The following is a 15,191-nucleotide window of genomic DNA, read 5'->3' as shown; positions in this document are numbered from 1 at the left end:
GATAGGACGAGAATGAACTTTTCAGCCAGCCCTGATTGGGTCATATTATCCAATCAGAGTTGCTGTGCACAGAGGCTCTCATCCAATCCAAACATGCGTTACAGGAGATCTAGCTAAATAAGAGTCGTTATAAATAGTTTCTCAGTGGGCTTTAGTCATTTCACCCTACTTCAGAAAGCGTGGTCTGTACTGCTCCGCCCTGGGCAGGAGGAGAAGGAAGAGGGCCAGGCACCACTTTGAGCCCGCAATTTCCCTGGATGCTGGAGGCTGCTCTGCCGTGGATAGGAGGAGAAGGAAGAGGACTGGGTGCCGCCTGCCTGCACTCTCCTTGGATGCTGGATACTGGAGGCAGTGAGGCAGCAATAGTGCGAGGCGACTTTGGAGCGGCCTCACAAAGCGACCTCGCCTTCCGCTGCGCCAGGAGGCCACGGGCTGGGAGCCCAGCAGAGCCGTCTGACCCTCCCCGAGCCCCATCCCAGACCCAGCCCGGACCCCTGTGATGCGCAGGCTTCTCGAGAGTCCATTTTCTTCTTGAATCCGGGACGCAGTGCGGCTTGAACCCAGCCCCCTACCTCCTCCTCGCCCTCTCAGAGCCCGCTGTGGGGAGGGGGCGCTGGAGAGCCCGGGTTGGAGAGGAGCCCTCCCCTTGTCTCCTCCGTGGAAGCCCTGGAGCCTCCGTTTCCTCCGGGACTGGGGTCCGGGGCCTCCTGCCCGACCCCCGGTGAGAAAGGGAGCCCAGATCAGGACCCGGTGAGAGGGCGCTGGAGCCCGGGAGCGGCAGGAGCCTTGAGGGGCAGCCAGGGAAGAGGATGGGGTCACCTTAGGCCCCGGCCCCGGGTCCTCCACTGCCGGGCCTCTGTCTCCTCCTGGGGGTCCTGCCCCTTGGGGTCCCACTCTCCAGGCTGTCTGTGGGTATCTCATCTGGAACTGGAAATAACCCTCTTCAAAGTACGGCTTAGCAAATATTTATTCGCCCATGCACCCCCCTTTTTTTTTCTTCATAGTGTTCTTTTTGTCTTGGATCATTTGTGTTTTTCCTATATTGATGTGAAGCATTTTTAAAGACACTATAGAGATTAGTCCTTTATTGGTTCATTTCTGTTGTAGGTTGTTGTTTCCTACTCTGGTCTTTGTTGTTTAATTTCATTTTTAATTTCTTGCTTGGTTTCATTCATGTAACAATGTTTTTCTTAGAATATTTGTGTCTGTATTTGTGAAACAGAGCACCTATTATTTCTGGGTTTTTTATTGTCTGATCAGATTGTGTATTAATGTAATACTAGCTTCACGAAACAAATTGAAAAACTATCCCTTTCTTTCTCTTTAAGAGAGTGAGCAGTGTCGATATTTTTTTCTTCCTTAAATATTTGGAACATTTTCAAAGTCTGATCCTGGTGTTTTCCTTGTGGAGCATTATTGTTTGTTGACTTGTTGGATTTTTTAAAATAGTTAATTACTTTTGTTTACTATATATAGGAGTGTGCTTATTTTATGCTCTTTTTGTGCCAGTTTTAGTAAGTTGGGTTTTCAGCATCTATTGCGATCTCTGTTGTCAGACTTTCGATCATATGTATTTCACAAAATTCTCTGATTATCTTGTTATAATACTGTTATGTAGAGTTGTTCTTTTGATTCTGATACTGGTCACTTGTGTTCTTTAATCTTTTTTCCTTGATCAGTTTTGCCTGCACTCTCCCTGAATGCTGAAGACCGGAGCAGTGAGGCAGCAACAGCGCGAGGTGACTTTGGAGCTGCCTCATACAGCGACCTCGCCTTCTGCTGTGCCTCCTCCCAGAGCCGAAGAAGCCCGGAACCGGTGGCGTCCAGCTCTGAAAGGAGGAGAGGGCAAACCAGCCGAGGGTGAGTCTGGTAGTCTGGGATGCCTGTGGCGGAGAAAGGACAGGCAGGAGTCTCGGCCTCCCGGGAAGAATTTCACAAAATTCTCTGATTATCTTGTTATAATATTGTTATGTAGGCTGTTGTTTTGATTCTGATACTGGTCATTGTGTTCTTTAATCTTTTTTCCTTAATCAGTTGTGCTAGTGGTTTATTAACTATATTATTTATAAAAACAACTTTTAGCCTTAGTTTATTTCTGTTGTTTTTTTTCCCATTTCATTGATGTTTGTTATTTTTATCTTCATGCTCTATTCTTTGCACTTGATTTTTCTTTCTTGATTCTTGAGAACGAAGTTGAGGAGCCCGGTGCGTTGGCTCATGCCTGTAATCCCAACACTTTGGGAAAGGCCAAGGTGGTTGGATCACCTGAAGGTCATGAGTTAATATGGACAACATAGTGAAACCCCCAGCTATACTAAACCAGCCTGGACAACATAGTGAAACCCCCAGCTATACTAAAAATACGTAGTGGCAGGCACCTGTAATCCCAGGTACTCGGGAGACTGTGGCATGAGAATCGCTTGAACCCGGGAGGCGGAGATTGCAGTGAGCCGAGATCACGCCATTGCACTCCAGCCTGGGCAATGAGATCGAAACTTCTTCTCGAAAAAAAGAAGAAATAAGTTGGGGTGATTCATTTTCAGTGTTTCTGGACTCCTGCCCTGCAGAGATCCTCTCGCTGTAACCTGTTTCATGTGAGGTAGAGTTTAGAACATGTTTATTGGCCTCTGTGCCTTACTTTTCTTCATGTCCTATTCTTCTTTTGTTAATTTTTCTTTAGGGTTTTTTTTTTTCCTTGTATTAAATTGAAGGATTTATGGTTAAAAATCTGTAAGTTAGCCCTTTATTGGCTCATTTTTGTCATAGGTTCTTGTTCTCTAGTTTGATTTTTGCTGTTTCATTTCTTTGTGTTCATAGTTGTATATATTAATCTGGTTGATGATGATCTTGTGTGCAGCAGCTTTTCTTTATTTATTAATTGTAACACTTTATGTCATGTTGGGCTGTGCTGAGCACTTCTAGGAGCAGCCAGGTTTCTGTGAACTCCCAGTTTATTCTAAATACTCTAGCAACCCACATGTGTGCACACTGGATAATGTCATGCATGTAGGGCAGTGATGCTGGGGAGACACCAACTCTGTCATTCTGTGAATCCACCACACAATCACAAACATCAGCATTAAAATAAAATGGACTGTTAAGCAACTGCAAAGGACTAATGCACCTATGTGGCACAAATGCGTCTTTCTGTATTCAAAGTACTTGTAAGAGCTTTAGGTTCCTCATACTCAGCCACTGACCTCAGGGTTCTTGGTACACAGGCACATATGCACAGACACACATACAGGCACACATATACACGTGAATGCACACATGCGCACACATATTCACACCCACATGCAGATGCGGCACACACAGACCCGGGTGAGAAAGTCACATGTACATGGAACAGCCCCTGCTTTGTAAGCCATCTGGCTTTGTAGGGAGAAAGAGGTGGAACAACACACTGGTTATCTTGGAAGAGGGGATGAAGGGAGGAGAGCTGGATATGTCCAGTGGGGAGAAATCCTCAGGATGGTGCTGATGACACTCGATGGCAATTACACTCATGCAGACAGGGATCTTGAGTGGTGGGGGCTGAGAGTGCTGAGCACACCTCCCCAGGCAGACAAGAAGAAAGTTGCAAGTGCAGACACAAGATGAGGAGTCATAGTGAAACTTATCACAACATTCAGCCTCTATTCAGGAAATACTTCACAACACTTGCCAGGTACTTTTAGAGGCACTGGACATACTGAAAAGAATAAAGCCATAAAAAAAAATTCTATCCCTGTGGAACTTGCAATGTTGTGTAGAAAAGCAAATAGTTCACTAAAGAAATAAGCACAACCAGCCATGCGCAGCAGCTCAGGCTTGTAATCCCAGCACTTTGGGAGGCCAACGTTGGTGGATCACAAGGTCAGGAGATCGAGACCATCCTGGCTAACACGGTGAGACCCCATCTCTACTAAAAAATGCAAAAAAAAAAATTAGGGCATGGTGGCAGGTGCCTGTAGTCCCAGCTCCTCAGGAGGCTGAGGCAGGAGAATGGCGTGAACCCAGGAGGCAGAGCTTGCAGTGAGCCGAGATCATGCCACTGCACTCCAACCTGGGTGACAGAGTGGGACTTCATCCAAAAAAACAAAAGAAGCACAACCATAGAATGTTGGAAGGTGTCAAAAGTTATGGAACAAAACGAAGGAAAGGGGATAGGGACTGCTGAGGGGTGGGCTACAGTCTGAATTGGGAGTTAGGAGGGGTTGGAGTGAGAATGTCCCATTTGATCACAGTCTTGATGCATGTGAGAGACCCTGGAGGAGAGAGTGGGCAAGAGCTGCCCAAGTGGCTGTAGCAGGCTGGATGCTGCATTACATAGGGCACATTAAGTGAAATGTGATGGCTATTTTGTGTAATCCTTTTAAATCCCAATAGAAATAGGACTGTGTGGGAGGACTACATTTTGAAATAATTATTTTCAAAAACACAGCAGTTGCATCCTATTGAGAAGTGGGAATATTGGATGATAAGTTAAAGTATCATTTTGTGTTAGAATATTGAAGCAAATATGGCTTGGTGCAGTGGCTCACACCTGTAATTCCAGCACTTTGGGAGGCCAAGGAGGGTGGATCACTTAAGGTCGGGAGTTTGAGATCAGCCTGGCCAACATGGTGAAACCCTGTCTCTACTAAAGGTACAAAAATTAGCCAGTTGTGGTGGTGAGTGTCTGTAATCCCAGCTACTGAGGAGGCTGAGGCAAGAGAATTGCTTGAACCCAGGAGGCAGAGGCTGCAGTGAGCCAGGATTGTGCCACTGCACTCCAGCCTGGGTGAAAGAGCAAGACTCCATAAAACAAAAAAGAAGAAGAAGAATATTAAAGCAAACCATTAAAAAAAAAAATCCCAAATTCCCAGAAATGTGGCAAGACAAGCAACCCTATTGATGGCCCTAACGAAGCCCTATAGATTTTTCAGGGGAGCCTCCATTTGTTAGAACCATACCTAGGGCTGCAGCTGGCTAAGACATTCTCCATCAGCCTCTGGGATCAAAGGTGGGGTGTGGAGGTTGTCTGGATAGAGCCGTGAGCCTCCCTATCAGTAAAACACAAGCACAAGGGCTACATCTCTTGGTTTTTCATAACATAGGAACACAGGCAGACCTTAGTGTTCTCAGAGCCTCTGAGATCCCAGGCAAAGTATTTGGTAAGATGCTGTAGATATTTCCTTCTAAAAATAAAAATTCCCCTGGTAAATGCTCAGGCATCTCAATGGCCACACCAGCCCTCGTGTGTGTACCCAACTGCCTTCATCTGCCTCTGTTCCCACTGAAATTTTCCATATGAAATCTGGGAGGGGATTGGACAGCTTGCATAACTTAGTTGATGACTCTCCCACAATCTTATAGACTTCAGTAATCTTTGAGGCTCTTCACCAACTCATGTGACAAAATCACTTAATTCTGTAAATTTGGGCCAGTTCGTTTTTCTAGCTCTCAGTTTGCTCATCTGTATGCAAGAGGTTTAGCATAGGTAAATCAAGGACACCAATATGCCTATCTCTCCAGTTTGTCAATAACAGAAGAGAATCTGAGCTGGGGGATGCTGTTCCAAGTCCCAATTCTATGCCTCCAAGATCAGCTGTTTCTCTTTATTCATCACCAGGCATGCATCTCCTTGATACCCTCAATATCGAGACATAAAATGTGACAAGACTGATTATCTATGTGTTATTTTTTTTCTCCATTCCTCATGACTTGTATTTCCTTAACTCATCAGAATCAATTTTCCACATTTTTTTAAGGAAAGTCTTTTGACAAAGATGTTAATTATCTACAAACAGCTGAGAGAAAGGGCTATTGCCCTCAGTGTGCTGGTGATAAATTTCCAAATGATGAATAAAAGATTTCCTAAGGCATCAGTTTCCGAGACAGTGTCTTTTTTTTTTTTTTTTTTTTTTTTCTCTTGGGCACAAGGGAATGAGCAGAGCAGGTACACTTCTGGGTTTGTTTTGTTTGTTTTTAGCTTAGGTACAAAATCAAGCTCTGTTTTTCGTTGAAATATCTTTTTTTCTTGTATCAGAGATGGGTTGTAAAAGACTCATTTTGGGTTCAGGGAAGAATGTTTTAACATGCAAGGAAATGTTGCAGAATTGGAAAGAGGATGTAATTTCACAAAACTAAATAAAACGGGGAGTTTTTAGGATACTCTGAGTAAATCTTATTATTATCCCACTAACCCCAATCAAATAATAATTTATATTTGTTTAATTTACTAAACTGCATATTCAATTGACTGAACTATAGAGGATGAGCAATGGTAAGTAAGAAGGGGAGCTTGGAAACATCAGGGTAACAATGGGACAAGGGTCAAGCAGGCAGGTGACTTATTTGAGTCTGCTTCAGCAGCTCCTCAGAAAAGGGGGAATGAAGGTTAGCACTAGCTGACTTATGCAGCTTTCAATCAATAATTATCCTCCCTATGGGCTAACACAACAGGCTCCAGTGAGTCATAATACACACATTCAGAGGTGGTCCAATGCAGTCCCACCATAGAAATCCTTCCCATGCTTAGCAACTCTTGTCATTAATCTCTCCAGACTCAAACCTTGGTTCAAACACAGTTGTCCCTTGGCATCCAGAGGATTGGTTCCAGGACCCACTTTGGACACCCATATCTGCTGGGAATAGGCCTTAAGCCTGTCATAAACAGGACTTAAAGAAACTGGCCATAAACAGGATTTCTGCAGCAATGTGACGTGCTAGTGATGGCTATGACACAAACTGCTAGAAGTTGTTGGTTTACTGGAGCAGGGCAAGGAACACCTGGCCCACCCAGAGCAGAAAACTGCTCAAACCACAAACAATAGCATGAGTGGCCTGTGCTGTAACAACATATTTTTGCTGCAGATAATCAGCCAGAGACTGTTACTCTGCTCCTCGCTAAGAATGCTTTGTTTCCTGTAAGGAATGCTTTTAGCTAATCTATAAACTATAAAAACAATGCTTATCACCGGCTTGCTGTCAATAAATAAGTGGGTCAAACTCTATTCGTGGCTGTCAGCTCTGAAGGCTGTTAGCCCCCTGATTCCCACTTTGCACTTTATTTCTCTGTCTTTTTTTGTTTTTGTTTTTCATTCCTCTCATGCCGCTGGGTTGGGGTCTCCACAAGTGGCACCCAACATGGGGGTCAAACTTGGGTTGAAGGGTCACTGGAGCGATGGGTGGAGAACGTGAAACTATGCTGGAGGACCCAGAGTACTCTTAAGCAATCCCCATGGTAAGTAAGAAGGGGAGCTCGGAAACATCAGGGTAACAATGGGACAAGGGTCGAGCAGGCAGGTGACTTATTTGAGTCTGCTTCGGCAGCTCCTCAGAAAAGGGGGAATGAAGGTTAGCACTAGCTGACTTATGCAGATTTCTAGTGTGGTGGAGAAATATTGCCCCTGGTTTCCGGACCAAGGAAGTATGAATATAGAGGTCTAGGAAAAGGTAGGCAGCACACTGAAAAAGGCATATAAGGATGGTGCCGAGGATATTCCTATAACTGTCTGGTCAGTGTGGGCTCTGGTTCATTCCACCTTAGAGCCTTTCCACACATGACGAGGAGGAGGAATCAGAGGAAGAAGGAGTAAAAGAAGAGGTGACAGAGCAGGTTTGCTTGCCAGCTAAAGTGACAAAGGAGGGAGAGGTTTGTCCCTACCCCTCTGCACCCCCTCATCATTTTGAAGAAAAAGAGTGGCCTGATCCTCCAGATCTTTCTTTTCTGGAGGACGCTGAGTGAAAAGTAGTTGCCCCAGTGACTGTTCGAGCAGCACCTGGAGTGACTGCTCTCAGTTCTATTCGGGCAGGAATCCACCAAGCTAGATGAGAGGGTGATATGGATGCTTGGCAGTTCCCTGTTAGAATATACTCACCTGATTAACAGGAGAATATTGTAGCTACATTTGAACCTTTTCCTTTTAAAATACTTAAATAATTTAAGCAAGCTATTAATCAATATGGACCAGGTTCTCCTTTTGTAATGAGACTGTTAAGGAATGTTGCTGTCTCTAGTCGGATGATTCCTACTGAGTGGGATGCTCTTACTCGAGCTAGTCTGATTCCTGCTCAGTTCTTATGATTTAAAACTTGGTGGGCAGATGAAGCTTCCATTCAGGCTCTTCACAATGTCCAGGCCCAACGTCAAATTAATATAACTGCAGACCAACTTTTGGGGGTTTGCGGCTGTGCTGGTTTAGATAAATGTACAGTGGTTATGCAGGATGATGCCATAGAGCAGCTTAGAGGAGTGTGCTTTAGAGCTTGGGGAAAAAATCACTTCAGGAGGAAAACAACACCCTTCCTTTAGTGCTGACAAGCAGGGGCCCAAAGAACCTTATGCAGGTTTTATAGCCAGGTTACAGGAGTCTCTTAAAAAGGTAATTGTAGATTCGGCTGCTAAGGATATAGTGTTGCAGTTATTAGCTTTCGACAAAGCCAATCCTGAGTGCCAAGCCGCTCTGTGACCTATTAGAGGAAGAGCACATTTGGTTGACTATATTAAAGCTTGTGATGGTGTCAGAGGTAATCTGTATAAAGCTACTCTACTGGCCCAGGCAATGGCAGGACTGAGAGTGGGTAAAAGAAATACTCTGTTTCCTGGAGCTGGTTGTGGGAAACATGGTCATACTAAGAAAGAATGTAGAAAACATCGGTGAGTCAGACCACCAGTTGGGGGAAAATAGAAAACTGCTGAGCCTGAAATATGTCCAAAATGCAAAAAAGGAAAACACTGGGCTAATCAGTGTCACTCTAAGTTTGATAAAGATGGGAACCCAATTTTGGGAAATGCCATGAGGGGCCTGTCCCAGGCCCCATTCCAAACCGGGGAATTTCTGGCTGAGGCCACTCCCTCACCCCTGTACAATGCCTGTCCCCCACCACTGCCAGTAGTGCTGCAGTAGCTTTATGCTGCACAAAAGCTGTGAAACTTCTGCCTGGGGAACCCCCACAAAAAGTGCCCAACAGGAGTCTGTGGACCATTGCCAGGGGGGACAATAGGATTACTTTTAGGAAAACCTACTGTAGGTTTAAAAGGGGTACAAATACATACAGGAGTCATTGATTCAGATTAAAATGGGGAAATTCAAATTGTTATATCTACTTCTGTTCCCTGGAAAGCAGAGTCAGTAGAGCACATAGCACAGCTCCTGATTGTGCCATATGTGGGAATGGGAAAAAGTGAAATGAAATGAACAGGAGGATTTGGAAGCACAAATAAATAAAGCAAAGAAGGTTATTGGGTGGATCACATTAATGATAAACATCCTACCTGTGAAATAACTATTCAGGGGAAAATTTTAAAGGATTGGTAGATACAGGAGCAGACATTTCAATCATTTCTCTACAGCACTGGACATCTACATGGCCAATTCAACTCACTCAATTTAACACAGTTGGAGTTGGTAAAGCCTCTGAAGTATATCAAAGTAGTTATATTTTGCATTGTGAAGGACTCAATGAACAATCTGGGACTATTCAACCAATTGTAACTTTTGTACCTGTAAATTTATAAGGAAGAGATTTATTATAGCAATGGAGCACACAAGTGTTAATTCCAGAACAATTATATAGCTCTCAGAGTCAGCATATGATGCAAGAGATGGTGTATGTGTCTGGCATGGGATTAAGAAAAAATTTACAAGGGTTAAAGAAACCACTTCAAGTGAAAGGACAGAATTCTCACCAGGGTTAAGATATCATTTTTGATGGTGGCCATTGTTAAGCCTTCAGAACCTATAACTTTAAAATGGTTAACAGATAAGCCAATTTGGATAGAACAGTGGCTGCTGAGTGAAGAGAAACCGGAGGCTTTAGAGGACTTAGTTACTGAACAATTAGGAAAAGGACACATAGCTCCAGCATTTTCCCCCTGGAATTCTCCAGTCTTTGTTATTAAGAAAAAGTCACATAAATGGAGAATGTTGACAGATCTTACAGCCATTAATTCAGTTATACAACCTACTGGTGCATTGCAGCCAGGATTGCCTTCTCCTGCTATGATTCCAAAAAATTGACCTTTAATAGTCATAGATTGAAAAGACTGTTTTGTTACTATCCCCTTAGCTGAGCAAGACTGTGAATGGTTTCCATTTACAATTCCTGTGGTAAACAACCTGCAGCCTGCTAAGCATTTTCACTGGGAAGTGTTGCCACAAGGCATGTTAAACAGTCCAACAATTTGTCAGACTTATGTAGAACAAGCTGTCGAACCTACTCATAAAAAATATGTCACAGTGTTACATTATTCATTATATGGACAATATTCTTTGTGCTGCCCCCACTCAGGAAATATTACTCCAATGTTATGATCACTTGCAAAACTCGATTTCTCATGCCAGTTTAATTATAGCTCCTGACAAAATTCAGACTACTCCTCCTTACTCCTACTTAGGGACCTTAGTAAATGACACTACCATTGTGCCACAGAAAGTAACCACATGTAGGCATCAATTGAAAACATTGAGTGACTTTCAAAAATTACTAGGGGACATTAATTGGACATGACCTGCTCTAGGTGTTCCTACCTATGCCATGAGTAATCTATTTTCTATCTTTAAAGGAGATCCTAGTCTCACTAGCCCTCAGCAAGTAACAAAGGAGACTGAGGCAGAAATACAGCTGATTGAGAAGCAAGTGCATAAGGCTCAAATAAATAGATCCAGAAAAGACTTCAGACTTACTGATTTTTCCAACTCAGCATTCATCTACTGGTGGTGTTGTCCAAGAGTGTGACTTGGTAGAATGGCTTTTTCTTCCACATACTAATTCACGGACTCTAATTCCTTATTTGGATCAAATTGCTACTCTGATAGAAAATGGGAGAACTTGAATTTTTTAATTGCATGGATATGACCCTGGAAAAATTATCGTCCCCCTTACAAAGGCACAAATACAACAGGCTTTTATAAATACTCTTACTTGGCAACTCCATTTAGCTGATTTCATGGGTGTTCTTGATAATCACTTTCCAAAAACAAAGTTATTTCAATTTTTGAAATTAACTAGTTGGATTCTCCCTAGAATAACTACATTTAAACCAATTGAAAGTACTGAAAATGTTATTGCAAATAGGTCTAGTAATGGTAAAGCTTCTTATTCTGGATCAAAAAGTAAAGTTTTCCAGATGCCCAGTACTTCAGCTCAAAAAGCGGAGCTTGTAGCTGTAATTGAGGTGCTGACTACTCTTGAGATGTCTGTCAATGTAATTTCTGATTCTGCATATGTGGTTCATTCCACACAATTAATTGAAAATGCTCAGTTATGATTTCATACAGATTAACAACTGATGACTTTATTTACCTAGTTACAAAGTGCAGTTAGGAATAGAATGCACACTTTTTACATTACCCATATTAGAGCTCATACACCCCTTCCAGGACCTTCAACTACAGAGAATCAAGTGGCTGACCACTTAGTTGCCACGGAATTATCTAATGCTGAACACTTTCACACTTTGACTCATGTAAATGCCTCTGGTATTACACGAAGATATAATATACTTGGAAAGAGGCTAAAGACATTATTCAACAATGCCCTACCTATCAAATGATTCATTCTCCATCCCTTACTGGGGGTGTTAACCCCCATGGATCGGAACCAAACTGTCTTTGACAAGTAGATGTCACTCCTGTTCCTTCTTTTGGTAAATTGGCCTATGTGCACGTATGTGTAGACAACATTTTCTCACTTTGTTTGGGCTACCTGTCAAATGGGAATCTTCTGCCTGCGTTAAACAGCATCTTCTGCAATGCTTCACAGTCATGGGCATTCCAGCTTCCATTAAAATGGACAATGCCCCCAGGATATACTAGTCAAACTATGGCTACATTTTTCTTTCAATGGAATATTAAACGTATCACTGGCATCCCATATAATTCACAAGGAAAAAGCCATTGTGGAATGAATGACTATCTCGCTAAAATGACAATTGAAAAAACAGAAAGGGGGAGACAATGACTACGGGACTCTACATATGCAATTGAATCTAGCATTATTGACTTTAAATTTTTTGAGCCTGCCTAAAGGCCAGAGCTATCAGCAGCTGAATAGCATCTACAGAAACCAGCTTCAAAGACAGAAGCAGAACAACTGGTTTAGTGGAGAGATCCAATAAAAAAAGTTGGGAAATAGGTAAAATAATAACATGGGATAGACGTTATGCTTGTATTTCTCCAGACCAAAACTAGCAGCTGATTTGGATACCATCAAGACACCTGAAACGTTATCATGAGCCAGATGCCGAGGAAGAGATTTTGGGAGGAACCCAAGGACCCCCTGGTTGCAGCCACATCAAGACTGACAATAAGGAAGACACCAGTCCCAGCAAGCAACACTCATCAGGCACAGCAACCCATGTGGGGCCAGATCAAGAAGTCAACACAGATGGTGGAAGAAAGTCTGAAGACAGTGGAACAACCAGTTACAATGAGTAATCTAATGGTAGCTATGATGGCTGTGCTCACCATTACTGTGAGTATTCCTCCAGTACCTGCCGAAACAAAAAACAGTTATACTTATTGGGCATATATTCCTTTTCCACCACTTCTATGGCCAGTAACATGGTTAGACCTCCCAGTGGAGGTATACACTAATGATAGCTTTTGGATACCTGGTTCTACAGATGATAGAGGCCCATCTCACCCCAAAGAGGAGGGAATGATTATGAATATTTCCTCGGGATTTGAGCATTTAACTATTTGCTTGGGAAAAGCCAATGGGTGTTTACCTCCCAGTCATCAATCTTGGCTGGCAATAGTGCCTGAATGTAACATCTTCATGGCAAAATTACATATGCTTTCTGTTCTTAGTATTTATTGCAATGATTATGCTCCTGTAACTGAAGTTTGCTGCCCTCAAAAACCTGTCTGTATAGTGGATTGTATATGGTCAGAAAAAATGAAGGTGTTTGCTTGGGAAGATTGTATTGCAGGGCAGGCAGAGTTGTTGTGTAATGATTCATATGGAGCCATTATTGATTGGTCACATAAAGGAGCATTTATGAGGCTCACCTCTCAATCTGTAGGTAATGGTCACCCTGCATCTAAAGAAAATGATCAGATGGTAGACACTATAAGAAGTACAGCAAAAGTTCCTATTATTTGGACATGTGGTATAGTGGCACCTCAACCCCAAATGATGTGGCCTGCTGTAGGAGCTAAACATAAAGAGTTGTGGAAAATATTAATGGCACTGTAAAAGATAAAGATTTGGGAAGGGAAATATACTAAGCCAACCCAATATAATCCTAATTGCATGTTAGAATTGGCTCACAATGATTCAGTCTGGATACAGAGTTGTGTCTGTCCTCCCTTTCTGCTTGTAGTGAGTGATTTAAAACTTGATCTCCCTAATCATCATGTGACTTGTCAAAAATGTAGATTGTTTTCTTGTCTGAATTCTTCCTTGTATAATGCTGATCATTCTCTCTTAGCAGTAAGAGCCCAAGAAGGAGTATGGATACCTGTAAAGATTTCCATCCTTGAAAAGCCTCTCCTCCTGTGCATATGATTACTGAAATTCTTCAAAGATTTTGAGGCACTCTCAGTGTTTCATTGCTACTTTAATTTTAATCATTACAGGATTGATTGCTGTCACAGCTACTGCCGTGGTAGCTGGAGTTGCTTTGCCAACACTGTACAAACAGCAGACTATGTAAATAATTGGCAGAAAAAATCTGCTTTGCTGTGGAATTCCCAAACTAATATAGACCAGAAATTAGCTAATCAGACTAATGATCGCTGACAAACTATCATATGGTTGAGAGATTGTGTAGTTAGTTTAAAATATAGAATGCAGTTACAATGTGATTGGAATACTTCTGAGTTTTGTATTACTCTTCACCTGTATAATGAAATTGAGCATGAGTGGGAAATAGTTAAGAGACATTTAAAGGGTCATCCTGGAAATTTATCTTTGGATATTGCAAAACTGAAGGAACATGTATTTCAAGCCTCTCAGGCACATCTGACGTTAATGCCAGGAACTGAAGTGCTTGAAGGAGCTGCAGATGTATTAGCAGATATTAACCCATTAAAATGGGTCAAGACAATTGGAGGCTCTGTGATTTCAATGATGATTGTGCCTTTAATCTGTGTTGTTTGTCTTCGTGTAGTCTGCAGATGCTGATCCCAAAACCTGTGAGAAGTAGACCACTATGACAAAGCTGCCTTTGCTTTTATCACTTTGCAAAAACAGAAAGAGGGACATGCTGGGAACACGCCTTAAGCCTGTCATAAACAGGCCTTAAAGAAATTGGCCATAAACAGGATTTTTGCAGCAATGTGACGTGCTAGTGATGGCTATGACACAAACTGCTAGAAGTTGTTGGTTTACTGGAGCAGGGTAAGGAACACCTGGCCTGCCTGGGGAGGAAAACTGCTCAAACCACAAACAATAACATGAGAGGCCTGTGCCTTAACAACATGTTTTTGCTGCAGATAATCAGCCAGAGACTCTCTCTGCTCCTCACTAAGAATGCTTTGTTTTTGGTAAGGAATACTTTTAGCTAATCCATAACCTATAGAAGCAATCCTTATCACTGGCTTGTTGTCAATAAACATGTGGGTCAAACTCTGTTTGTGGCTCTCAGCTCTGAAAGGTGTTAGCCCTCTGATTCCCACTTTGCACTTTATTTCTCTGTGTTTGTATTCATTCCTCTAGCGCCGCTGGGTTGGGCTCTCCACAACCGAGCTGGTCTTGGCACAAATCCATGCATGCTCAGGTCCTGAAATCAGCCTTGGGGAGCCTGTGGGTAGGAAAAGTCGACCCTCCGTGCATGTAGGCCTGGAACTTGGCCAATACTGTATTTTCCTGCTGCGTTTGGTTTCAAATGTGGAAACTGCCTATACGGACCTACTGCATTTATTTTTTAAAATCCTCTGTAAATGGACCTGCACAGTTCAGACCCAGATTGTTACAGGATCAACCCTACAGTAGAAACCACGCATCTATTTTATTGTCTCTTGGGGTCTGTCTTTTCACCAATAAAATATGAGGGCTCTTGGGAGCAGGCCCCCCAAAATCTGGCAATAAACTGGCCCCAAAATTGGCCATAAACAAAATCTCTGCAGCACTGTAACATGTTCATAATGACCCTAATGCCCAAGCTGGAAGGTTGTGGGTTTACAGGAATGAGGGCAAGGAACACCTGGCCTACCCAGATCAGAAAACTGCTTAAAGGCATTCTTAAGCCACAAACAATAGCATGAGCAATCTGT

The 15,191-nt window shown here is 42.7% G+C and overlaps 1 protein-coding gene and 1 pseudogene across 1 annotated transcript; both read left to right on the top strand.

Annotated features, from left to right (window-relative positions):
• Positions 1 to 12: 12 nt before the first annotated feature.
• On the top strand, positions 13 to 7,556 carry LOC112423329 (uncharacterized; annotated as a pseudogene).
• Positions 1,724 to 14,605, top strand: LOC112423321 (endogenous retrovirus group K member 113 Env polyprotein-like). Its single transcript, XM_024787056.2, has 2 exons — positions 1,724 to 1,860; positions 12,151 to 14,605. Exon 2 carries the CDS (start codon positions 12,202 to 12,204, stop codon positions 13,168 to 13,170), a length of 969 nt encoding a protein of 322 aa, XP_024642824.1. The 5' UTR covers positions 1,724 to 1,860; positions 12,151 to 12,201; the 3' UTR covers positions 13,171 to 14,605.
• The last annotated feature ends 586 nt before the right edge of the window (positions 14,606 to 15,191 follow it).

This window comes from Macaca nemestrina, chromosome 9, assembly GCF_043159975.1.
Source record: "Macaca nemestrina isolate mMacNem1 chromosome 9, mMacNem.hap1, whole genome shotgun sequence".
Lineage (NCBI taxonomy): Eukaryota > Metazoa > Chordata > Mammalia > Primates > Cercopithecidae > Macaca > Macaca nemestrina.
Note: the sequence above shows the minus strand (reverse complement) of the source record. Positions and strands in the feature narration are given on the sequence as shown.